This window comes from Hyaena hyaena, unplaced genomic scaffold (assembly GCF_003009895.1).
Source record: "Hyaena hyaena isolate Hyena2069 unplaced genomic scaffold, ASM300989v1 scaffold_324, whole genome shotgun sequence".
NCBI lineage: Eukaryota > Metazoa > Chordata > Mammalia > Carnivora > Hyaenidae > Hyaena > Hyaena hyaena.
The window spans coordinates 1,535,176-1,563,082 of record NW_024080955.1 but is presented as its reverse complement, the minus strand read 5'-3'; the positions used below and the strand labels follow the sequence as shown (position 1 = coordinate 1,563,082).

Sequence of the window (27,907 nt, the reverse complement as noted above, 5' to 3'; positions counted from 1 at the left end):
TAACACACAGTCTAATTCATTTTAAATAATAGATAATGCTACCTGTCCAATTTACCAGTTCATTCAGTAGGCTGCCTGTGGACATGTTTATTATGTTTACATGTACATCTTAATAACATTATATAATTTTTTTTTATACCACCTTCTTACTTTCAGATATTTTTGGCTGAATACACAGGACCCTTGCTGATATATCTCCTCTTTTATTTGAGGATCCCATACATATATGACATGAAAGAGAGCGCTAGAAGATTGCGCCACCCAGTGGTACAGTAAGTAATACATATTGTATCTATAGGTTAAGGAGGAGATAAACTATTACACAGATATTATTGTTAAAGATGTTTATAAACTCAAAGTGGATTACAGTTAAAGAAATATATTTTAAGTAACTTTAAATAATGTATATATACCAACTTGCAAATTTATATACAAGGAACTATTAAGTATATCTTAAAATTGAGGTAATATAAGTTCATAATGATAACAGTAAAAGAAATCTGGAAATTTAGAAATATCACAAAAAGTTTAAAATTATAAAGCTGAGAGGTCATATATAGGGCTCAAGATATAATACTAAATAAAAAAATAAAATAAAATAAAATAAAATAAAATAAAATAAAATAAAATATATACTTCTCTAAAAATATGGGCAACATTTATAAGAAAGAAACAATGACATATAAACAGGAAAAAAGGTTTTGATTTTTTTCTGTTTGTTTGTTATTTTGAGAGAGAGACAGAGTGGGGGAGAGGCAGAGAAAGAGGGAGACACAGAATCCAAAACAGGCTCCAGGCTCTGAGGTGTCAGCACAGAGCCTGACATAGGGCTCAAACTCATGGACCATGAGATCATGACCCGAGCCAAAGTCGGACACTTAACTGACTGAGCCAGACACTTAACTGACAGGCACTCTCCCAATAAAAGTTTTATAAGTTACCTTTAGTTGGTCAAAATCCAAAATTAAATTCTACTTTAAACTAAAAAAGAAATATAAAATACAAAAAAAGATGAGGGCAGTTAGCAAAGCAGAATACATAGCATACTGTGAAAATAATCTTTCTCTCTCTGTCTTTTCTCTGTCACTCTCTCTGTTTTCTCTATTCTTAAAGAAAAAGAATAATTATTTAAGATGCTACACTGAGATGTAGTGTTAGCAATTTGTTAAGAAAATAAAAAAGAGCTTGATTTAATCACTAAACTCTAAGTGAATTAAGAAACAAAATTTAAGGAAAGCCTAAATTCAGGGGAGCCTGGGTGGCTCGGTCATTTGAGCATCTGACTCTTGATTTCAGCTGAGGTCATGATTTCACAGTTTGTTAAGATCAAGCTCCATCCACCTGGGACTTTGACTGTGTGGAACCTGCTTGAGATTCTCTCTCTCCCTCTCTCTCTGCTCCTCCCCAACTCTCATGTGCTCTCTCTCCTTCTCAAAATAAATAAATAAACTTTTTTAAGAAAGATGCAAAATTTGGGTCATAGGAATACTAAAAGATAGAGAATGACTTGACTCCTGACTTTCTCATCTCAAACCAAGCTTTCTGTTACCCTTAATTTCTGTGCCACAACCACACTGATCTTTCCTGTTCTGATACTTACCATGTTCCCTTTCACACAAAGGCATTTACACTTTCTGTCCCTCTTCCTTCATCCCGATTACATCTTTCTTCTTTCTCATTTAAACTTCAAATAGAGGTTCAGTATTTCTTACTCAGGGTAGCCATTCCCATTCTTTGCATGACAAACATGCTATTGACATGTTCTTCCTTTATGCAATTTATTACTTTAAGATTATATGTTCACATAATCATGTTTGTATCTTTCCCTCTATAAAGTTCTATGATGGGTCTCCTTTGATGTCCAGTTTATACTGCTTAACATTACCTGGTTTACAGGAAATACTCAGTAAAAATGTTTTGAATGATTAGATGGGTGAACCAATTACAAACATATTTATTTTACATTGGGGACCTTTAGATTATAAAAGAGAAGAACCTGACTTGGATAGGAGTTCTGAGATGGCTCTTCTAAGAAAGTGGCATCTGAACTATTTTCTTTGTTTTCTGGAGGGATGAGTCAGATTTTAACTAGCAAATCTGAAGAATCTTTGTGTGGCAATTATTCATGGTACAAAGAAATTTGGTCTTTGTAGGAGCAAAACAAAAACAAAAACAAACAAAAAAAAAACTGTGGCAGAAACACAAAGAGGCAAAGGGAAATTGGCTCTCAGGGATGATAGGCAAGTTTAGGGCCTATTAATTAGACATTACCCTTTTTCTTTCTCTTTAGTGGAGGAAGTAAAGGACTGACTGATTTGTTTATAAAGTCTGGAGTGGAGAGTTCATAAAGACAATGTAATTGTACTCATTTTTTTAGATCAACATATAACATGTACTAGATATATAGCAGAGTGTGAAAAAAAAGAGCAATTTTTATCCTAGTGTCATTCTAAGGGAATTGACTGACAGTTGGCTACCATCTTAAACATACACACAGCATGTTTTATTACATCCTGGTGATAAAGGTTTGTATCACATTGTTCCATAATAGCAAATAATTTAAATTGGTATGAAATCATTACAGGGCCGGTACACAAAAACACACAAACTACTTTTGAAATTTAAGGATCTAGCAGAGATCTATACAATAAAATATATAAATAATCACAAGGCTCTTAAGGCAACTCAATCTTAGGATAGGAGATTACCATTTCTCAAGGGTAAGAAAATCAAATTTCAAATGGCATACCTAGTTGCCATATACTCTAATGTGAATTCTCCAAAATTGCTTTGAGTCATATCACTGAGTCAAAAGTACTTTTCTGCTTGGCTCAGATCTGTAAGTGACTCAACTACCACAAAATTCTTTGCACCTCTTCGACACTTCTGCACACCAGACAAAGTATCTCCATCACCATCAGGAAGTGTAAAAGTGGTCCACAGCTTGGTGTAACCAGATGTTCTTTATTCAATCAGAGGATACGTCTTCATAAGTGTCAAGGTCTCTCCCATCATAAGGATCAAGTGAACTGCCTGCACTGAGTCTGAGACCACACCTCCCTGAGTGCTTCTAATGGCATCATCAGAGTTGGAAAAGCAGTCCTAGGAACCTTTCCTACACACAGCATACACAGGTTGACTATCAGCCTTTGATGCAAGAAGTTACATCTACTTGGACACTTATATCCCTCTTGAGGCTCCCCACATCATTAGCCCCATACTTTTGTGCCATCCCTGTTCTCTCATATTCCATCTCCATAAACTCCACAGTATTCTGGGTTGCTCTGAGTTCTGTCTGATTACATGAATCCTTCCATGTGCCTTCTGCAATTCAAAATCCATTATTAGCAAAATTGCCTTCATCTTCTTCCACAACAGAAACCTAGCATAGCTCTATAAAAATTGAGACTGTGTTTTCTTTCGAGTCCCTGCATCTTGGAACTTATGTGATAAAGGATAAGATAATTTTGAATGTTATAACAGGAAAAAAAGAATTGGACCCAAGCCTATTTATGGATGTACAATGAATTTAGCACTACTCAGAGAAAGAGTTGATGTTTGAAGGGGATTCACCCATAATTAAATAGAAAGAATATTTTGGGGAAAAAAAATCAAGCATAGTAAGTGGGTTACCAATAATGTGCAAAGTGACATATATCCAAATAGTAAGATACAGCTGTATGTGCTATGCTGGTATAACATCAGAAAAATAAGTGAACTAATTTGACCGTAGCTTGAACTAAAATTTCTTATTTAGTGATCTACTACATAGCCGAGCATAACCTCACTTTATGCTTTCTTACAAAATGGAAAATTATATCACTCAAGTATTTATATAAATACCCATAAAGAACCAACAAGGTAGGAGAGATGCTGATTCCCTCATCAGTCCTTTAAACTTGCAAGGCATCTTCCTAAATCAAATGCCTAAATCAGAACCTTTGCTTTTGTTTCTCTCATTGTCTAGAAAGCTCTGCCCCAGATATCCACATTTCGTTCTCTCATTTCTCACAGAGTTTGTCTATTTTCATAGATATACACACATAGAACATGACTCTCTCCTGATGGGTGCACACTTACACTTTTTTATGAATTAATGAATAATAACAAATTCCCTGAGGATTTAGCCAGTTTGGTTTGTGTTTGTTTGTCTTCCCTAAAGCCACTGTGACTATTAACCAGAAATCATTAATTCATTTTGTTTAAATAAACAAAAATCTCCTCCCAGTGTAGATTCAATGTTCGATTTTACATAGAGTAAATGACATGTTGATTTTGATGTTCACATATTATTGGCTTAATTATGCAATTATTGATCCATATTGATTATCTCAAAGAGAAGCCACAGTTTTTGAAATTTATAATTTTAACCAACGCAGTACAGATTTTAAAGGAAATATACTTTAAGCATAAGCAAGAATATTATTTCTGTAAATCACATCTGACATTTACCTTTAAAGTAATAGTTTTATAAATGGTGAGAGAGCCATATAGAACTCTTATTCTATAAATAGAACAGCAGCAACAAAACAAATGCGCAAAGAGATAAGCAAGATATTACAATTTGTTAGGTAGATAAAAACCAAACATAAAACCAACTAAACAAAACCAAAAAGCTGCCCTGACTCCATAAAAAAAGAAGTTCAGACTTTTTCAATATGGTTCTTGCTAAAGGGCAACCAAACAATGAAAAAGTTATTCTGAATATTATAAGAAATCAAATGAATTCTAAGTAGGTTTTGGATATTTTTAAAACTTGTAAAATTTCCCCTCTGATACCCATTCGTTTGGTCTGTGTATTTATAGCTCCCATTCTGTTTTCTGTGTTTATTTACTTGTTTGTTTTGTTTTAGTTTTGTTTTAGTTTTTTTAAGATTCCACGTGAGTGAAATCATGTGATAGTTTTTTTTTTTCCTCATGACTTATTTCACTTAGCATAATAGCCTCTAGTTCTATCCAGGTTGTAGCAAGTGGCAGAGGGGAGGGGAGAAAAGGGAGGGACAAAATGGGTTAAGTGGAGAGGGAGACATAGGCTTCCAGTTATGGAATAGACATGTCACAAGAGTAAAAGGCCCAGCATAAAGAATATAGTCAATGATAGTGTAATAGCATTGTATGACGATAGATGACAGCTATACTTGTGGTGAGCATAGCTTAATGTATAAATTTGTTAAATCACCATATTGTACACCTGAAATTAATGTAACATTGTATGTCAACTACATTAAACCAAAACAAAAGTGTACATTTTCTGCTTCATTCTTGAGGCATTTTGATGAGTACATCTATAATTTTGTGTATTCCTGGAGTGGGTGTGAGCATATAGCTTATGACCGGTATTATAAAATACTTTGAGTGTCATCAGAAGTCAACTTACAGAGAGTGTTGTAACAGAACTTTTATTGTGGAATAAATTTAGAAAATTTGTAGCATAAAAATATTGAAATAAACATTAGTGTTTGATTATTAGGAATGTTTCCTTATAAGTATTGCTGCAAAGTAAATAAAAATAAATAATAAAATGTCTTATACATAAGGCAAGCCAGACCTTTCGAAGGGAATTTAATGTTCATCTTTTATCTTCTTTCTAGTGTGGCTTGCTTCTGTCATTGTATACACTATATCCGATATCTTTTGGAAACCTTATTTGTCCATAAAGTTTCTGCAGGACATACACCTTTGAGAAATTTGATAAAGGTGGGGATTGGTATGTTTTGTCATTTTAATTACTATTGAGAAATTTTATGTATTGGGTCATCCATCAAGGAATACAATCATGTTTATTTATCTTATGCTAAGATTTTTCCGTTCAAGTGTATCAGCACATCTTAAACAGCTGTTCCTGAGATGTCACTTCCTCCGTGACCTATTTTATTGGAGCTGGCCTCAACCAATAACCCTACAGAGAAGATTTGCCACGTCATTTCATTACAGGCCACATATGCTCAGTCACATTCAATTTTGGAAATATGTAGCATTTCAGACTCTTTAAGTGGCACTTGAAGAGGAGGGATGTCGTATACAAATCCTCCTTCAAATACATGTGTGTGTGATTAAAATGATGAAACTACATTCTGTATTGATGACAGTTGTCAGTTAGATGACAGTGTCTTTGCTCTTCCAAAAATGGTGAGTGCAAGAGTTAATAACCATCCCATCAAAGACTTGTCAAGAAAGTGGGAAGTTTTATGAAATATTAAAGTGGAAATGTACATGATATAACACAGTGCAATTCAATTTTCCAACTCTATTTCCAATTGACTAATTTAAAATTGACTTTCAGTAGGAAATAGTTCCTTATTTAAAATGTCCTGGGTTTTTTTTTTTTTTTTTTTTTTTGGCAAATACCGGTTTTGTAGAACTTTCAACAAGCCATTTTATTGTTGTCATTGTATTAAACCAATTAATTCTAACACTCTCAGAAACCTCAAAAATCATTTAGACTAGCTTCTCTTCTGGTAAAAGACATTAAGACTTATCATATCAGTACAGGATCAGTATTGTAGCCTAGGACTTGTAAAACTAGGGCATTTCCCTTTATATTCTATCAAGACCTGTTTTACTAATGATTAAATAACTCATTCTTTTATTCATTTACTGATGGAAAATGAATATTAATGTATTTTATTTAATACATTCTTATTTTATGCTTTCATTCATATTTATTTTTATTTTTTATTTTTTAAAATTTTTTAATGTTTTATTTATTTCTAGGAGAGAGAGAGAGAGACAGCGTGAGCAGGGGAGGGTGAGAGAGAGAGGGAGTCACAGACTGAAACAGGCTCCAGGCTCTGAGCTGGCAGTCAGCACAGAGCCCTACGTGGGGCTCTAACCCACGAACCTCGAGATCATGACCTAAGCGAAAGTCGGACGCTTAACCGACTAAGCCACCCAGGCGCCCCCTTTCATTCATATTTATTACTTGATAGACAAAAACCACTCTTGAAAGATATTCCTAAAATATATTGTTACATTTGCCTTATATCCTAAATACCCATTTATATTAATAAGGGCTGAGCAAAGTAATGCATTTCCTTAGTGATATCAAATAGGTACATGTAAAATACTATTTTATTGTGTGAGGAAGCATTTCATTTATCTAGCTTAGAACATTTATACCATTTTTCATATTAAAAAAGCTGCTGTGTTGCATATAAGTATATGGGATAATTTCAAATGGTGTGATAGATTTTATATATATTCCCTAACTTTTATTATGTTTTATTTATAGGGCTGTGCCTTTTATTGGGGATTTACTTCTTGGATTGCCTACTATATTAATCATCCACAGTATACACCACCATGTATGTATGACTTCTTTCTAATTAAATCCATACTAAGTTGCCAACATTAAGACTCTCTTCTTAACTACACAGAAATGATGAAACATGGTACACTTAAAACATAAGCAAATAATGAAAACCTGTCAATTTAAGTTACTTCTATATAATACTCCATTAAATTTTTATGTATACTTAAAAGACCAAGTTGACTGGCATTGATTCATTTTCTTTCCATAGGGATGCTAGCAAAAATATGAGTTGGTTGTAGATCTCCAGAGACAGATAATAAAAATGAAAGGGTGAAGATTAAAAAGAAAAATTCCGTATCATCACACAATCACATGAAATCAACTGTCTGGATTTTAAAAATAAATAATAAATATGTAATTAAAATACTAAATATAATTCAGTAAGAAAAATGTAAACAATTTGTTTCTTACTATTTTCTATTTATAACTTTATTAAATATCCTGGCTATTGACTCAGATGAAGCAATTTGGTGGAAAGCACAATGGACCAACCCTAAATTCTTAGCTCCTAAACTTGGAGGAAAATAGCTGTACCAAACAAAGAATCCCATTTCTTTTTTTTGCTGTGGACTTTTCTCTCCTCAGCTTTTACTGCAGCCCACAAGGCACACATAAGGCTCTAGTGCGAAAGGGTTGAGGCTTCAAATTTAATTGATAATTATTTTCTGTGGTCTATTTCTGGTGTTTTTAAAGTTTGAAATAAATAGAAATGAATAGAGTATTCAAGCTTTATTTTAGATTTTACAAAATCAGTAAAACTGCCTTAATATACACTTGAAGGACCAACACAGAATCTTTGTTAAGATCAAGACATCTAGCTGAGCTTGCTGAGTCAATCATTGCAATGTTCAAAACTTTAATTCTTCTAAATACTAACGACTATGAATATTGAAGGGAGAAATTTCCTAACCTCATATAACTCTGATACTTAAAAATGCTTTATCAGAATATATACCTATTAACTTTAGAGCATTAACAGATAGATATTTTTGCTCCATAATATGTTAGAAGAGAAGCCTCTGAGAAATACTACATTCACATATCTTATACAAAATAGAGGTTGATTGTTGTTAACATATTTGAAGTATTTATTGAAAACCAAATGTTTGTCAAGAATTGTAAAATTGCTATTAAGAAACATTATGATGTAAGTGTTAATACTCCCTATTACAGATTAGGAAAATGAGATCTTGAAAGTCTGATTTTGCTGGCTCAAGACTCTCAAATGCATTAAGGTATAAATAGGAAACAAATTCCGTGAACATATATACAGCAATATAATACTGATTCCAACTGGAAAGTGAATATCATATAAAGTCCTATTCTCAACAGATTTGACTGCATAAAATTAATGGTATCTGTGCACTTACACACATTAATTTAAATAAAAACCAACATATTATTATATATTTCCAACACATATACCATTAAGGAGGTCATATTTCTTACTTCTTAAAAATATTTAAAGGTAAATAGGAACAAAATTATCATAACTGAAAACTGCCCAATGACAGGAATATTCCATTAACTGCAAACTAGAATGCATATGTTCAGGAAACTCAATACATATGTTTCGTATCAGCAGCAATCAAGGAAAATGGCCTTTTTAAAAATTCTAAATATGAAACATTATAACAATTATAAAAATGTTACAGAAAGCTTGCATGATGGCTAAATTATTTTCTGGAAGGTTTGTTTCAAATTATACTATTTGTACCTTTGCTTTTTGGAAATAATCATTAAAAATATTTAAAAATTATACTCTTTGTCCCAGTACTTGTTTTAATCATATCATTATTTATTCTCATTAAAAAATGGAAACAAGGTATAGCTTCACTGTCCTGTTACATGAAATGTTCCAAAATCCTCTCTTGTCTATGCTAATATCTATGTATTTTCTAAATCGAGTACAATTGTGTAGTCAGAGTCCTTCCTCATGTCCTTCATTAAAGTAAATCCTTCATTTTAGCTTTTACATTAAATACTATACAGGTCTTTCTTAGTAATACTTATTAGGGTTACAAACTTCCATTTGTTATATTGCGATCATTGTTTCCTTGTCAAACAGTAATTTTTATCAAGATAAGAGTTGCTTTTGGCTTAATTTTAATTGATTTATCACAAGTACATACTATAGTGCCTGTCACATAAATTCTTAATACCTATTGTTGAATGAATGAAGTTTTGTCTACAAATAAAAAAATATTTGATTCAGCTATAGAAGACTGTTTAATTATATGGCAAATGTGCTTAGTTATATGGCAAATGTAACATTAAGAAATAAGTGATTATAAAAGTGTTTTATCATATACTGTAAAAATATATAGAAAATATGTATAACTCCAAGGAAAAATCTGAATTTTAATTGTTCTACCATGGTTAATGGGATTTTTATGCATTATATTTCTCTTTACTCTTTTATCTCCCAAATTTTCTCCATTTGTTTTTTTATTTCATAATTAGATATATGAACTTAATAAAAACAAAATCTCCAACATTTCTACATGTTTTGTGTGTACATGCATAGATACTGATGTAACTTTTGACTATATTATACTTTCAAATTTCTAGCCCAAGGAAATAGAACTTCCATAAAAGTCTTATAAAGAAAGGTGTTTGAAGTTGTATTACCTATCATACATAAAATTAAAATAACACTAATTATGCAGCAATTAGATAATATCTAATATTTAGAGCTAACCACATTACACATTATGATGCAGATGGTGTCATAGCTTTTGCAATGAATGCTTAATAACATTGGAAAAGCCTTTAAATGTATTCTTATAAAATATGCCAGATTTAAAATAAGACATTATATTTTTATTTGTAAATGTGTTTGCATAAATACAATTTACAAGTATAAACACTCACATAAAACTAGAAAAAATGCAACTGTTAATACAGGTGCTGAGCTTATAAGAAAATTTTATTTTTAATACTTTTGTATATTACAACTTTTCTACCATGAGAAAAGTGACTTTAAGACACTATCTTAAATTCTACTTTATTAATTATTCATATATGATTTGGGAATTGATATAACTCATATTTTTCTTTACTTTAAGATGAGAGCATTAAATCTACCTCATATATTTGTTTCTAGATGAAAAATATAAAACACTTAAAATAATGCCTGTTAGAAAACATCAATGAGAAAAATTAAAATTATTATTATTAGAATTTTTCTTTTAGTTGTTAAACATTAAAAAACATGACATATCATCGGATGCAATATTAGGCCATATGATACGTATGTATGTATTTATTTATAAAGGAAACATTTTCTTTTTTTAATTTAAATTTTAGTTAGTTAATATACAGTGCAATATTGGTTTCAGAAGTAAAATTTAGTGATTCATCACTTACATACAATATCCAGTGCTCATCACAGTGCACTCCTGAATACCCTTTACCCATCTAGCCCCTCTCCTACCCACCTCCCTCTGTCAACCCTGTTTGTTCTCTATCATTAAGAGTCACTTGTAGTTTGTTTCCCTTTCTTCTCTCCCTTCCCTTATTATTTGTTAATATGTTTTGTTTCTTAAATTCCAAATATGAGTGAAATCATATATTTGTCTTTCTCTGATTGATTTATTTCACTTGGCATAATACCTTCTAACTAAAGAGGTAAAAGATCTATACTTTGAAAACCATAGAATATTTATGAAAGATACTGAAGAACACACAAAGAATTGGAAAAACATTCCATGCTCATGGATTGGAAGAACAAATATTTTTAAAATGCCTATACTACCCAAAGCAATCTGCACATTTAATACAATCCCTATCAAGATATCGCCAGTATTTTTCACAGAGCTAGAACAATTCTAAAATTTGTATGGAATGACAAAGGCCCTGAATAGCCAAAGCAATCGCGAAGCAGACAAACAAAACTGGAGGCATCATGATTCCGGATTTCAAGCTAGATTACAAAGCTGTAGTCATCAAGACAGTATGGTACTGGCACAGAAACACACATACATCAATGATGTACTTTTAAAGTGACAAATGAGAAGTCAAATCTGCCTTCAAAGAGTTTAATAATACGAGTTAAAGGTAGATTCCATTTGTATTCTAAATATCATTAGGTAACTAGAAAAAAAGTACATGTGGAAAGCAAAAATATTTCATCCTTTTAAACTGCTAATGCATTACTCCCAAAGGTCAATTATATGCAGCATAATACTTTGGATGAGAGGATAGTAATATCCAATAAATACTGCTTCAGTTATGTCTATAATGTGACAATTCATAATGTGAATGTTTTCATTACATCCTCTTTTCCTACTTTCTAGCATTTGGAAACCGTCAAGTCACAATATCTGCTATCAATTTTTTGGTATGTATTATTTATTTATTTATTTATTTATTTGCTATTCATGCTTAACTGAAGTGTTATTAAGAATGCAAAACAAATATTTGATGATTTACCATGTACAAAATATGATCTTTTTATATTATATACTTAATGCTATTAAGTGAAATAGGTCAAACAACTTCCCCAAATCAAGCCATATCTCTCCAAATCTTTTTTTTTTTTAGGGCTCTAAATCTTTTTAAGTTTATTCATTTACTTTTATGAGAGAGATTGTCTGCACACTTATAAACCTCTAACAGCAAAAAGTTTTAAAATTATAAAAGATGAACATCTAAAAAACACTTTGGTGGGGCATCTGGGTGGCTCAGTCCATTAAGCATTGGACTTCAGCTCAGGTCATGATTTGTCAGTTCAAGCCCCATTTCAGGCTCTGTGCTACAGCTCAGAGCCTGGATACTGATTTGGATTCTGTGTGTTTCTCTCTGCTCTTGCCCCACTCACTCTTGGTCTGTCTCTCTCTTAAAAATAAATAAGCATTAAAATTTCAAAATAATAACAATAATAAAATTTTAAAAATAAAAAACACTTTGGCATAAGTGTTAATTAATTCTGAATGAAAACAAAATCTGCTTTTTGAATGAATTGCAGATCTTTTCTAATTGTTTTCTATCCAGTTATTTAAATTATTCTATTTAACTTTACATATGCATTGTTTGAATTGGGTACACATCCACCTGAGTGCAAAAGATCATTTAGTATTTCTGAAGTGCATTATTTTATTAGGCACATATAATACACCATAGATTTCTACCATATAACTCATGCTTTTATTGTTTGTTCATGTTCTTCCTCATTCCTGTCCTTGATAGATTAACTCCTGTGATTCATGCTCCTGATGTATTGATGAATTACTTTGATTCATGTATAAGTCTATATCCTTTGTGAGGTTTGTATTAGACAACTTAAACTTTCACATTTCATATAAGGCACAAATCACATACCACATTTTGTTCAATGGTCTCATGTAAACCTGTATGTGTGTGTGTGTGTGTGTGTGTATGTGTGTGTGCATTTTAATTAATAGTTTAGATAATAAGGCCCTCTACTTGTTGGCTGTGGCAGGTGCAGGTCACGCTTTAATATTTTTAACACCTGGTCTTGTGCATAGTAGAAATACTACTTTCTTGAATGAATAACAAGAACCATTTATTTATCATTTCTTTTTAAATGTTTGTTTATTTTGGAAAAGAGGAGGTAAGAGGAGGGAGAGAGGGGGACAGATGATCTGAAGCAGGCTCTGTGCTTACATCAAAGAACCCAACACAGGGCTTGACCTCACAAACTCCGAGATCATGACCTGAGCCAAAGTTGGACGCCTAATGGACTGAGCCACTCAGGCGCCCCATTTTTATTCATAATTTCTTAAATGTATATTTAATGCATATTTAAGTATATATTTAATTTTCCACATGTGTATATTATTCATAGTAAGGCTTCAGTTTGTTTTGATGTCTTTATTGCTAATCAACATTGTACCAAGTCTAATGATCTCTGTATATTAACTTCTCAGTAAATTTGAGCAAATGGAAGAATTAGTGGATAAAGAAAACAATAACCACATATTTGGCTTTTATTTTGATATATTTTTAGTTTCATACCTGATTATTTTTCTCATGTTTATTCTCCTTATAATGTTAACCACTATACAAGAGTTTTGTAACTTGCTTTCAATTATTTCTGTGTAAATATTTACACATATCCCATTTATATAATATTATTGATTCTTTCCTTTTTTCAAATGTGGTATAGCCACAAATCTATGGCTCTAGTATAAAACAATTTTTTTAAGTTATAGCTGTTTAAAAATGTCATAGCAATTATAATAATTTAAGTGTAAAAAAGGAATAATTGGAAACAAGCAAAATTCAAATAGCTTGCTCTATACATTTTTTCCCAGGACTTTTAAAGATGTTGCCTCCTAATTAAGCTACTAGTGATCATTCTTCACACATTCTTTTATTAATCAATGTTTCTTTATACATTTCACTTGGGGGGTAATAAGAAGGAGGAGAATGAGGCAAGTCAAAAAATTTCATCATAATTGCCCTCTTATAAGGGCCAATGTCTCAAAATAAACAAATAGTGATACATAGTAGCATTGACTAGGTCCAATATAGACAGCAGGTAAACACAATGACTTTAATTCCATATTTCTAAGCACATAACAAACATTGACTGTCTTGATCCTAGAGTTAAATTAAGATAAAAAGAACCATCTGTGTTTTCAATTATAGACAGTATTGAGTATATGAGAAAAAACTTGTTTAAAAGTCAAAATTTTGAATTTTGTCTATTCTGTTGTAAATATGCATTTAGAAATAAAGTAGAAGGGCCACTGCAACTGTCTTAACATTATACATTGTGATGGCAAATTAAAAAGGTCTGTTAGCCCTGGAATTTCTTAATAATGTTGGATGCGGGCAAAACATTTAATTTTCAAGAATAAAATATATTAAGATGTAAGTTTTAGGAAACTGATTCTAACACAGAATGTAGTAACAAATGGGTTGAGTTTGCACATTTATCACCTAAATTGAAGATACCTACCATAGTACTATGAGCATAACATTCTGTATTTCAAGGTTAATTTTCTTCATTCATAATAAATAAATGCCTAATTGTGTGCCTTTCACATTTATCAAAAACATGCATACGCAAATAGTTTGGAAAGAAAAGCATCTTTTTTTTTCTAAGAGTTTCTTTTTATGTAATCTCTGAACTCAACATGAGCCTCCAATCTGCAACCCTGAGATCAAGAGTTGAGTACTCTATTGACTGAGCCAGTCAGGTGGCCCACAAAGCACATGTTTTGTTTGTTTGTTTGTTTTTTTAATGTTTTATTTATTTCTAGGAGAGAGAGAGACAGCATGAGTAGGGGAGGGTCAGAGAGAGAGGGAGTCACAGACTGAAACAGGCTCCAGGCCCTGAGCTGGCAGTCAGCACAGAGCCCAATGCAGGGCTCAAACCCACGAACCGTGAGATCAAGACCTAAGCGAAAGTCGGACGCTTAACCGACTAAGCCACCCAGGCGCCCCACAAAGCACATGTTTTTAAGTCAAGTGCATTTAAAATATTTTATATTAAGATTATCAGCATATATTATAATCAACTATTATTATGTAAAGAAACAGAGGGGAAATTCATAGGTCAATCTTGTGTAGTATAAAGTTTGACAAGAAAATGCCTATCTTGCAAGTGCTAATTTTTCTACAAATGTTTGCAAAACTTCCTATTTTTCATTTATTGATATATATGCCCTCTTAATCTAAGAAAAAAATGCTTTATTCAAAATTGGTTTTGCTTCTGTTGTGTTGAACAAGATTACCACCTGGGTAGAAGACAATGTATGAGAACTATGTTTAATATGGTCATAGTTCTTTTTTTAAATTTTTTTAAAAGTCTTTATTTCATGTTGAGAGACAGAGACAGAGAGCAAGAAGGGGAGTGACAGAGAGAGGGGTAGATACAGAATCTGAAGCAGGCTCCTGGCTCTGAGCTGTCAGCACAGAGCCCAACACGGGGCTCGAACCCATGGAGTGTGAGATCATGACCTGAGCCGAAGTCGGATGCTCAACCGACTGTGCCACCCAGGCGCCCCTGGTCATAGTTAGTTCTTAATGACTTCTGGTTGAATCAGGCATTTAGTGGACTATTAACAAATAATTTTCTTTTATTTATTATTTTTATGAAATTTATTTTGAGACAGAGACAGAGCATGAGTTGGGGAGGGGCAGAGAGAGAGGGAGACACAGAATCTGAAACAGGCTCTAGGCTCTTAGCTGCCAGCACAGAGCCCGTCGCGGGGCTCGAACCCACGGACTGTGAGATCATGACCTGAGCCGAAGTAGGACGCTTAACCGACTGAGCCACCCAGAAGCCCCAACAATTATAATTTTCTCTTTTGCTTCTGCCTTCTGTTTTTTTTTTTTCTAATGCCATTTTGAGCAAAATATACTGTAAGCAAAACAACACACTTAAAACATTCCAAAGTGGAGTATAATTCCTTTTGGAAACTTCTTGATTTTTGTGAGTTTTGCCATGTTTATATTATATTCTAAGAAGTAGTTTATCACCTCCCTCTCTGTGTAAGTTCTTTCTGACTTTCGACATGACACTGTTCTCTCAAATATGTTCTGAAATCACAAAATCTATAAGTGAAAAAAACCAAATAACTAGAATCAAATATACGCAAATTTTTGAAGACATCAGAATATCTTTCCCCACAACTTTCAGATCTAACTTTGTTTTTCTGCTAGAAATGATATGGACAAACACTATACTGCAGTGTCTTTATATTTCTATGACCTCTCTTCATTCTCTGAACTCAAGTCCACCCGCAAGGAAACAAAATCACTATTTCAAAACAAAATATATTCTATCATTTTTAATATTTTGCTATTTTATATATAATATTCTTGTTTTCTTTATCCTCTCTTCCGCTCAGTTTAGTTTTACTCTCCAACAGCAGTTGTGGTTTATCAATTCTTTGTACAGTGAGCACTTCACCAGAAGAGGATTTTTTTTCTCCTGAATTTCTTACTTTCTTCAACAATGTAGGAAATGAGAGAATTGATAACATGATTTGCAAAATACTGAAAATCACTCTTCTCCCTGGTTTTGCCTGTGTGTCTTCAGTTTCACCATTAGTTATCCACTCATTTAGGTTAAATTTTATTATTAAAATGCAAATATTCTTGGAGAAGTAATAAATTATGCTCTTATCAAGCAGTCACACCATCTCTCCTAACACAAAACCAAGAAGGACCTTGGGCATAGAAGAGTAATCTTTGATTAGGGGAGAGGATGCTGGGAACACTATATCATAGCATTTAACAAGGCTGTTCTATGGAAACTGCAGTAAGACCAGGAAACTGCTTGAATGTTTTGTATTTGTGGAAGAGATAAATAAGGGATGAAAAGTGTGCCAAAGGTAATGCTGTCATTCTCAGCATTGTGCTCAGGTTTGTTTGTGACAACTTTTTCTATCTTTTGCTTACTGTAGATAGACAGTTATAGACACCAATAAAAAAGATTTACTTTTTTTATTGAAGACCTAAAATTGAGGACTCTACCTTTTCTCATCATTTGCCAATATGATTTCCTCTCTAACACCCTTAAGTTTCTAAGATATCTAATAACATAAAAAGAAATAAACTTTTACACCTATGTTGAGTTGGAGTTACTACTGCTTCTTAAATGATTCGTTTAGAAAACTGGTTTTAAAAATAATAATGTAAAAATAATGGAAATTGATTTTATTATAATTTGTTATAGTTACCATTTAGTTTTAGCTAAAACTGATTACTCCTAAAAACAGTAATAATGTAAGTTAAAATCAGCAGCTACTATAATGATAAAACATATTATTGCTAAAATATATAGCATCAAAGCTAATATGGAAATTATTTCTGAAAAAATAATCATCATAAATGTGTTTTTAATAATAATTTACCACAGAGTCAATATTTATGAAGTATCTTTTTTTTATTTTACTCTATGGTGCTATTTTTATACCATAATCTTATACCATCTGTGCACATTCTTGTCTTGTACAATATTTCATGAAACCTCTATGGATTAAAAAATAATTCAGGAACCCCCAGAAATGTGATAATGAGATGGACCACAGAAACAAAATAAGATATTTTTAAGCATTAAATCATTTTCAAGATCAAGTATTTTGAGTTACAATCTTGAGTGAAAATATCATCTCCTATAGCAAGTTTTGTACAATAAAATATTAGTTTCATGCAGCAAATGAATTCATAAAATAACTATTAAATATTACTTTTCATATCCTGCAATAATATAAATACAAGATCTAAACTTTTGTTAAGAACTCTAGTTATTGATTTTCAAAAGTGAAATATATTGGTGAGAGCAAAGACAATACAATAGAACAAAATAGTCATAATAAATGATGCCAGGACAACTGGATATCCACATAAAAAAAATAAATTTAGACACTGACCTATACGCTTCACAAAAGTTAATTCAAAATGGATTACAGACCTAAGTGCAAGATGCAAAACCATAAAACTCTTAGGAGATAACATAAGAGAAAATCTAGATGACTTTAGGAATACAATGACTTTTTAGATAAAACACTAAAGAATAATCCAAGAAGAATATAACTGATAAGCTAGACTTCATTAATATTAAAAACTTCCGATCTCCAAAATACAATATGAAGAGAATGGGAAGGAAAGCACAGTCTAAGAAAAAAAAAATATTTGCAAAAGACACATCTGGTAAAAGGTCATTATCTGGAATGTATAGTGGATTCATAAAATACGAGAATAAGAAAATAAACAGCTGAATTTAAAAATGGGTAAAAGACCTTAAGTGACAACTTACCAATGAAGATATATAGCATAGTGTATAGCATATGAAAAGGTGCTCCAAATCATATGCTATCAGGGAAATGCAAATTGAAATGAGACAGCACTACAAACCTATTAGGATGGCCAAGAATCTAGAGCACTGACAGCACCAAGTGATCATAAGGATGTGGGCCAGACACCTGGGACTGTCATTCATTGCTATGGGAATGTAAAATGATCCAGCCCCTTTGGGAAGCAGTTTGGCAGTTTCTTAAATACACTTTTACTGTATTATCCAGCAATTGTGTTGTTTGATATTTACCCAAAGGAATTAGAAACTTATGACTACACAAAACCCTACAAATGGATGTTTATAGCAGTTTCATTCATAACTGCCCAAACTTGGAGTCAACTAAGATATCCCAAAGCCGGTGAATGGATAAACTATGACACATCCAGACAATGGAATATTATTCAGTGCTAATGGGCTCTGAAGCCATAAGAAGACATGGGGAATGATTAAAGGAATATTAATCATTAAAAGCAGTCATTCTGAAAAGGCTAACAACTGTATGATTCCAAACAGATAACATTCTGGAACAGGCAAAATCATGGAAACATAGTAAGATCAGTGAAGAGAGAGGAATGAAGAGGAAGAGTGCAGAGAAATTTTAGGACAGTAAAATACTCTGCATGATACCATAATGAGGAATGTATGTCATTATACATTTGTCCAAACTTAGAATGTACAAACATCAAGAGTGAACCATAATGTAAACTATGACCTTTGGGTGATTATAATGTGTCACTGTAAGTGACAAATGTATCATTCTGGTGGACACTGATAATGGGAGAGGTTATACATGTGCTGGAGGGAGCAGAGGTTACATGAAAAATCTCTGTACCTTCCCTTTGATTTTCCTATAAACTTTAAACTGTTTTTTAAAAAAGTCTTAATGAAAAAAAGTATCATTTAGGATATATATTTTCTAATAAATCCATAATTAACCTATTGGATATATTTACTCTGGAACACGATGCATGTTATCCTTTTGTATAGACTCCTATACAAATGAGTTTCATAATAAAAATAAAGATTAGAAATTGAAATAAATTATTAGAATCTTATGATCATAGTGATAAATTATTATGTTATAAAACTTATGTTAAATAACAGTATAATATTGTCTTATATTATCAAATAACACATCTATGTGAATATCTTTAATCCCTTAGAGTAGAAACTAACTTCTTAAGCTTATAATGCTTGATATGTACCACAGATGAAGCTTTCCATAATTATATAGTGATCCAATTTCCCTTGAAATAATAAGATAAAGTAAATAAGGCACAACTTATAATAATAACACTTATTATTATTAGAAATAGAAAACTTAAAAGAGCTGAAATGCAAAACACACCTGATTATCAGTTTTAGAGACATTTTAGCAGATTCTATTTTTTAATTATATTAATATAATGATAAACTTACATCTGCCAATAACTAATAATAATGACAACATATATAAAACTTTGGGAAAAACAGATGTTTAGGATGTTTAGATTTTGTTCCCTAGGTGCATCATTTTCACTTAGATAAGTAGAGAATGCTTCATTTGATGAAGCTTGCAAGAAAGAACATGACAGAAATTACAACACAAGAAATAACAGATGTTGAGGATGTGGAGAAAGGGGAACCTCATGCACTGCTGTTGGGAATGCAAAGTGGGGCAGCTACGGTTCTCCAGAGAAAACCGTATGGAGGTTCCTCAAAAAGATAAAAATAGAACTACCTTATGATCCAGCAATTGCATTGCTAGGTATTTACCCAAAGGATACAAAAATACTGATTTGAAGGGCTGATGCTTATAACAGCATTATCAACTATAGCCAGATTATGGAAAGAGCCCAAACATTCATCAACTGATGAATCAATAAAGAAGATTTGTATATATATGTACACACACACACACACACACACACATACACACAAATGGAATATTACTCAGCAATCAAAAAGAATGAATCCATTTGCAACAATGTGAATTCAGCTAGAGTATATTATACTGAGGGAAATAATCAGTTAGAGAAAGACAAGTACTATGTGATTAAATTTATATGTGGAATTTAAAAAATAGAATAGATGAACATAGGGGTGAGACTTTTAACTACAGAGACAGTAAACTGAAGGTTCCTGGCAGGGAGGTGGGTGGGGGATGGGTTAAATAAGTGATGGATATTAAGAAGGGCACTTGTGATGAGCGTTGGGTATTATATGTAAGTGATGAATCACTAAAATTCTATTCCTGAAACTAATATTACATTATATGCAAACTAACTAGAATTTAAATAAAAACTTAAAAATAAAGTGGATCTCTGCAAGTTAGCCTTCTTGGCATTGGTCATAGGCATGCTATGGACTGAGCTACAGTACCTAGTAGTAAACAAGAAGCATCTTTACTACTGAAATTCCAAATATTGTGATACAATCATGTTTTTTAATATGGAAACAGTGTGATTTAATGGCGAATATTTTGATAAAAATTTGTACAACACTTCTAATATATTCACTAAAAAGTCCTTTAAGAGCTATTAATTTGACACTTCCCAGCCCCACATGCACATTGTTAAATATGTTTTTAAGATCTACATATTTATTTTTAAGTTTTTATTTAAATTCCAGTTATGTAACATACAGTGTAATATTAGTTTACGGAGTACAACATAGTGATTGAACACTTACATGCATTACCTGTGCACACCTTAATTCCCATCACCTATTTTACCCATCCTGCATTGTTAAATATTTAGTAATACTAATTAAAAATAAAATTGAAATGTCAGAGAACTGAGAGTACTGAGGAAGCTGAAAGAATAAAAGTATTTCCATTTACTTTCTAAATCAAAACATCTAAGGAAAGATTCTGTTCTCACGTGGACACTGTGATACTTTCGGTTAGCTGACAAAGTTATATTTCATATTTATCAATATAATGTTAATGCTAAAGAGACTAGATTATTGAATTATTAACACCCTATTTTTCATATAGTATGATGCATCAGACAGTTAAGCTACCCAATAAAAATTATATGAAACAAGCACAAATAATTTTTGTTTAGATTTATTTTAAACCAGACATATACTTCCAAATGAAAGTACATCTGAAATCATAGTATTTACCCTTCTAAACTTCTTTTGCAATTAAAACACTATCTAGGAAATTTTAAAAAATGTTTAACTATGGTAAAAACGCAAATAGCATAAAATGTACCATCTTACCCATTTTTAGTGCACAGCTCATCAGTGTTAAGTGTATCCACATTGCCGTGCATGGACTCCTAATGACTTTTAAAACCTAAGTCATCTTTTTCTTCATAAGTAAGGTGATTCTGGCAATGCCTCTGAGTTGCCGATCTCTCTGTGAATGTGTTTAGAAAATATAAACTTATCTGTCTAATTAAACTTTTTGAAAAAAGGCAACATTGTTCCAAATTGTCAATTTGTATATGAGCAAGTCAAATGAAATATTTTCAAACTTATTTGTTTTACTGTTGTAATGCAGGAAAACCGTGCTTCTTCTTGCATATCATATTTAAATATAATTTTTTCTTAAAATATCTGGACAATGTTTCCATAATATTTTTTTCTTATGTTTCTGTGTTCTTATTATCTACAATGTCTTTACCATTGGTGTTACATAGGAATCATACATAGTTCATAGTAGATTGCATCTGTTTGTTTTGCTACATAAGACAATTTAAATTTTAAGTAAGTAAAAATCAAACCTAATGATAGCAACTTCCTGAAACTTTACGAAATTATTGTGTTAACATATAATGTGCGAAATGAATATATCTAGTTTAGAAAAGAATCAATCCAGGAGAAATGTGTAAATCAGGCTGAAAAATGTTCCAGTGTTTCACACTTAATGTGCTTCTGAAATTTTATTCAGTGATAGAACCATATATTGAGTTTTATAGCACTGACTGAATTTGCTAACATTACTCAGCCTGGACCCAAGAGGAAATTATATCAACCACTTCTATCTAGGTCAATTAGCCTAGAGTGGACTCAATCATTCTCCAGAATTTTAAAGCCAGTGCTTAAGGTGAAAACTGAAAATAGTCACATTGCTCTTTAAAATCCATTATGGAGTTGCTAAGCTGATGATAAACTAAGTATTTCCTACCATATGGATATAGCCAATGTGTTTTTTTTTTTCTCTCCACCCCTGGAATGTATATAGATATGCATTTCATTAGTAGAGAGCAAGATGGAATAGTTTCCTTATTTACCACTTTCTTATCCCCTTCTTTTATTTTTCTTATTTTTCTTACATGTTTTATTTTGGGGCTGGAGTGAAGGGGCAGTTAATCTTAAATTATGGCATTATTATACAGCTACTCTAGTGGTCTGACTGAAGCCTAAAAGTTCTTTTTTTAATGGCCTCACCTTGGATAGAAGATTGTTCCATATTACTGTGTTGTAAAAACGTAAGAAGGTGAAAGTATTTTGATGGTTCAATAAGTATAAAATATTGATAATCAAAAGGTGAATATGTTTCACCAGAATAAAATCCATATTTCTAAAGGATAATTTGTTTATAAAGATTTGGTAAGATAATTTGCTTATTAATTACTAAGTATTTTTATCATATATTCCATTGTGTGTTTGGCACTGTGAGTGATGAAAAATGAGTATGACATGCTATTTGACTGAAAGATGAGCAAAGGTATTAAGATCAAACAAATATAACAAGTTATTAATTTGGTAATTATATGTTTTGTAGTGCAGCCAATACGTGACATAGAAATTTAGAGAAGTGAGATCAATCAATGTAGGATAATTTTCTGGAGAAGTTTTGAACTGATGATATTGGTAACTAAAATTATCATAATTTTTTTGGACAATTCATATGTCAGACACTGGATTTCTTTTAATCATCCTAAAATAATCATGATGAGATGGGAAGCAATATTTGCATTTGGGTGAAATGAAATTTCAAATGTCTTAATCATGTATTCTCTAATAAGTAATTTAAAAGATGTGATATTTGAACACAAGTTCATCTAACGAGAGCCCACACTCTTACCAACATTCACCTACAAATAATTTCAACTATAAAATTATTATTTGAAAATGCAAAATTCAACTTTGATTCCTAATGATAACTTGAGAAACTGGGAGCTTCTTCTACAATTACAAAATGATTACATGTGAATAAATCCATACAGAAATTGTTGAAAAGAATAAAATCAGGTATATTTTAAGAGATTAGTACCATTATAGACACTGAGTTAAAAACATGCTCAATTATGGGATATATTATAGCGAAGCTGTGTATGACTCTAAACAATAAAGGTTTTGAATAACAACTTGTTATTTATAACATAGTATTTAAATGTTGAATACATACTGGGAATATTATTAGGCTTCCCCATGCTCTGTCCAAAGATATCAGTAAGACAAGCTTCCCAGACGGTCATAGTGGCCTATTTACAGGGACAGCTAGTGGAGTGAACATGATCAAGAGGCCAGATGACAGACAAGTAGCAAGTGTCTTTGTGAGACAGTACGTCTTACAATAAGTTTTCTTTTTTTTTCTTTTTTCTTTTTTTTTTTTTTACAAATAGTTTATTGTCAAATTAGTTTCCACGTAACACCCAGTGCTCATCCTCACATTACAATAAGTTTTCTAAACTGAGCTGTATCCAACTGGTAGTCACACTACCTGCCTTGCAGTACAGGTTCAGTAAGTACAGTAAGTACCACCCATGCAAACTTACCTACTGAAATAAATACAAAGCATATAATCAGCACAAACAAGGAAATTTGAACCTAGATGTCAAAAGGTATCAATAATATCTTCAAAGTTTCTACCTCTGTGTGACTCATTATGTTAATGCAATATATATATTCAACAGCTTTTTTTGTTATAATTCAAAATATCCTTTCCTTGCAGTTAGAGTATAATGTCTCTTGGATCTTTGGAATTAATATATTACATGGACATTAGTATATATAGAGAGAATACAATTTTTAAAGAGGAACAGGCATGTCACGCTGAAAAGTTTTAAATGTTTTACAGATCTGTGAAGCTGGAAATCATTTCATCAATGTAGTATTATCTCATCCCAATCACACAGGTTAGTCCTTTTTTATATTTTCTAGTGTGAATTGTGTTAATTACTATTATTCAAAGCCTTAAGTGAACAATTTTTTAAAGGAATAGTTGGAAACATTAAAGACAGTGTCCCCCAATTCTAGCCCCTTTAGTCTTAAGTTTTTCAAATATTTGAGTTAAATCATATTTTCTAATAATGGTTTCTCTAAAATGAAGTGTGGATGCCCTACTCACATCAAATGACAATCTCTATATGAGAAAAATAAACAGATGCTAAGAATTAAAGCAGTATTAAATAACTATAATATGATTTGAAAATATCTGTACTTTCTCTGACTGAAAAATGGTAACTGATTAATGCCAATGCTATGGTGGTTTACTGTCTGTTTTTGCATAACAGCAGAACCCGCATTTAATGAAATGGTTGGATGCCTTTTTTATCTTATCCAAATTCATAGATTTACTGAGTTCTCTTTGGATGTATTTGAAGCCTAAAAGTTTTGATAGTCTGATTTGTTTTTAGTATAGAAACACAATACAATTCTATAAAAATACTAATATTGACAAAATTAAGAATATCACTAATTTTAGTATTGATTATGAGCCTTTAAGAATATTACCTTGTTCAAATTTCTTCATTTTCTCTGGATTACAGTATCATTATATGAAAATGAAAATTTTATGGGTTCCCTGGGTGGCTCAGTTGGCTGGATGTCACATTCCTGATGTTGGTTAAAGTCATGATCTCAGGGTTTGTGGGACTGAGCACCTCATAGGGCTCTGTGCTGACTCCATGGAGCCTGCCTGGGATTCTCTCGGCCCCTCCTGTGCACTCTCTCTCTCTCTCTCAAAATAAATGAATAGATATTTAAAAAATAAAGAAAAAGAAAAAAATTAAATCATAATGTTTCTAAAGTCAAATGTGACTCTGGACTTGTTGAAATGAAAAAACTTTTTTTTTTCTTCAGTGTTTACTCCACCTTTTATCTTCCTTATATGTTGCTCTTGAGAAATCAGAAATCTAATGTTCCCTTCTTTGTTTATTGATTTGGTCTTTTTGCCTTCAGACTCAAAAGACTTTACCACCACGTCTATTAATTTTGTAGGTTGTGTCGTAGAGTTGATCACTTCAGGTCAATTTTCTCAGACACATGATAATTTTCCAGGACATTGATTCATGTCCTTTTTTTTGTTATAGAAAATTTTGTAATTTAAAATTTGTTTTGTTGCTTTGTGGACTGGGTGATGGGGTAAATTATATATGTATTATATGTTTATATCTTATATATCACTTTCTATTTTTACCTTCTTATTTCTTTATTTTGGCTGTTTTTGTTCATCTACTTAATAGTCCTTATTCTATTGAACATCCTACTTTAAGCAAATTGAAATGTCTATATTACTGAGATGATTTTCTTTTCCTTTTTCTACAATTTCTTTCTTGAGTACAACCAACTCTCCTCTTTTTTTTTTTCTTTGTGTTTTGGCCATATCTATTTTGAGTTTTGGAATTCTTTTTTTTTTTTTTTAAGTGTATTTATTTATTGTGAGAGAGAGAAAGAGAGAGCACTCACACATGTGCATGACCAGGGTAGGGGCAGAAAGCAAGTGAGAAAAAGAATCCCAAGCAGACTCTGTGCTGTCAGTGCCTAGCTGATACTGGGCTCCATGATCTGGGCTTATGAGATCATGACATGAGCCTCAAGCAAGAGTCAAATGTTTAGTGGACTGAGCATCCCAGCACCCCCTCAATCATTTTTCTTTTGATGAATATATGGGCATTACACCAAGACATTTACATGTATGTTGTCAAGATAATCTATAATATTAAATGGTGTATATATTTATCTTTATCTTGAAATGAGCAGTACATGAAACCTGTATAGATCTAATACATTTTTTATGCTGATATTTTAACAATAGATACAACTCTGAACACAACATGCTGGCATTTCATTCTGGCTTTAGAATTATAACTAAATAAGATTAGTTGATATGTTATCCAATTAAACTTGCTATGGAGAACAAACAGTAATTTTATAATTCATATTTACTTTTTTATAAATGTCACAGCTCAAAGTTCAACTTGCAATCATTTTAATACGTTATCTAAAATATTTCTTGAGATAAATTAAAAGTCAAAGAATCACAAAAATCAAATGACAGTATGCTAAGTATAATGAAAACTGTAAATAACAATCCTGATTGCTGAGCAGAAATAATTTATGTGGTATTTCTGAATTTTAACTATGCTGATATTCACTGTAATCCTCTTATGAGAGATTTTCACACTTTTCTGATATAAATGACATCCTTATGAAATTCCCTTTGGATTTTCACTAATTAAATAGAAAAGGAGGTTTGAAGTATTTAACAATCTCAACCAAAAACATCTTCTTTGACACTAAAAGAGAAGAGACATGCGATTGTTAAAGTACATTTACTAATTTTAGTGTGCAATTCAGCTGCAACTGTTATGATATGCAAAATACATTCTGTATTAAAGTTTAAATAACTGATTATCATGGTATATTGTATAATTTTACGGCAACATAGCTCTAGACATAGAAAATTACAGGTATATTGTTCTGAGTCAAAAGGTCATAGCATTTGAAACTGGGACTCTTCTGAATAAATTGGAAAATTGGTTCTATAAATACACGATGACATTTTATGTGGTGTAAGTTGTTTTAGGGATTTTAGAATTATATAGAATATATATGATTAAATTTGCAATATGTACTATCATTGATATTTTATTCTTTCTAAAAGGAATTAATGCCTGTTTTCCAAGTCCAAATTATAACCCTTTCACATGGATGTTTTTCCTGGTTTCATGTCCTAACTACACCTATGAGGTATGCTATTTATGCATGTAAATAATTAAACTTTATTCTATGATAAACTAAATGCATATGTTTCTGTATTTACAGGTATTATAGTTTAATATATGTGATTATACACAGGTTTTATCTATAGATATAGGAATAGACGGAGATACAAATTATGAAATAGATTTCAGTTTGAGTTATAGGCATAAGAAATCAGAACATTTAACATTTAACATATTTTATGAATATGATGCCGTTTATGAAATTTTATATGACTATTATAATTAACGATAAAATCATTATTTGGGGAAAATTTATTTCTACTTATAGTTTTTCTATCTTTCTATCGTGTTTTAAGCTTTCACATTACCTATTTAATATCATAAATGAAAAACTTCCTAGATTAATTATGGTATTTATTAATTTAATCCAACAGATTGGATCATGGATTAGTTTCACAGTCATGACACAAACACTGCCAGGTAAGACCTCGGTAATTTGACATTTAAGTAAATGATCCTTTAGGATAAGTGGTTTCTGAGAACAAGTTTCTATAGTGCAAAAGTCTGGCATCTTTGCAAAAGGATTTTTTGCTTTCATTTCTATCTTTATTTTGGATATTTTTAGCAGTATTAAAATATATTGGAAAAAAATCACTAGGTACTTTTGGCTTAATGTAGGCCCAAATACATTTAGTAAGCAACAAGGATTTATTAACAAGAAGTTGTGTTAATAATGCACTTCACTTGAAAATCTTTTTTATGATGAATACAGATGTGTGTATATGTTATGTCCTTCAAGTGTTCATGATATCTCTGAATGGAAGGCAGGAAGCATGAGTGTGTCATCTCAAATGCTGGGCATTTTAACATACATAAGAGTTAAATTGTAATGAACTTCACTTACTGGAAAGTAAATGGATTACATACATTACA

At 31.6% G+C, this 27,907-nt stretch overlaps 1 protein-coding gene across 1 annotated transcript in view; it reads left to right on the top strand.

Annotated features, from left to right (window-relative positions):
* Positions 1 to 27,907, top strand: part of TECRL (trans-2,3-enoyl-CoA reductase like) — a 101,463-nt gene that overhangs the window by 73,035 nt on the left and 521 nt on the right. Inside the window, exons 5-11 of the mRNA XM_039248939.1 lie at positions 157 to 272; positions 5,592 to 5,697; positions 7,232 to 7,304; positions 11,611 to 11,654; positions 24,106 to 24,163; positions 26,914 to 26,999; positions 27,409 to 27,454. Of these exons, the coding sequence (XP_039104870.1) occupies positions 157 to 272; positions 5,592 to 5,697; positions 7,232 to 7,304; positions 11,611 to 11,654; positions 24,106 to 24,163; positions 26,914 to 26,999; positions 27,409 to 27,454 (529 nt within the window). The remainder of the gene's footprint in view (positions 1 to 156; positions 273 to 5,591; positions 5,698 to 7,231; positions 7,305 to 11,610; positions 11,655 to 24,105; positions 24,164 to 26,913; positions 27,000 to 27,408; positions 27,455 to 27,907) is intronic.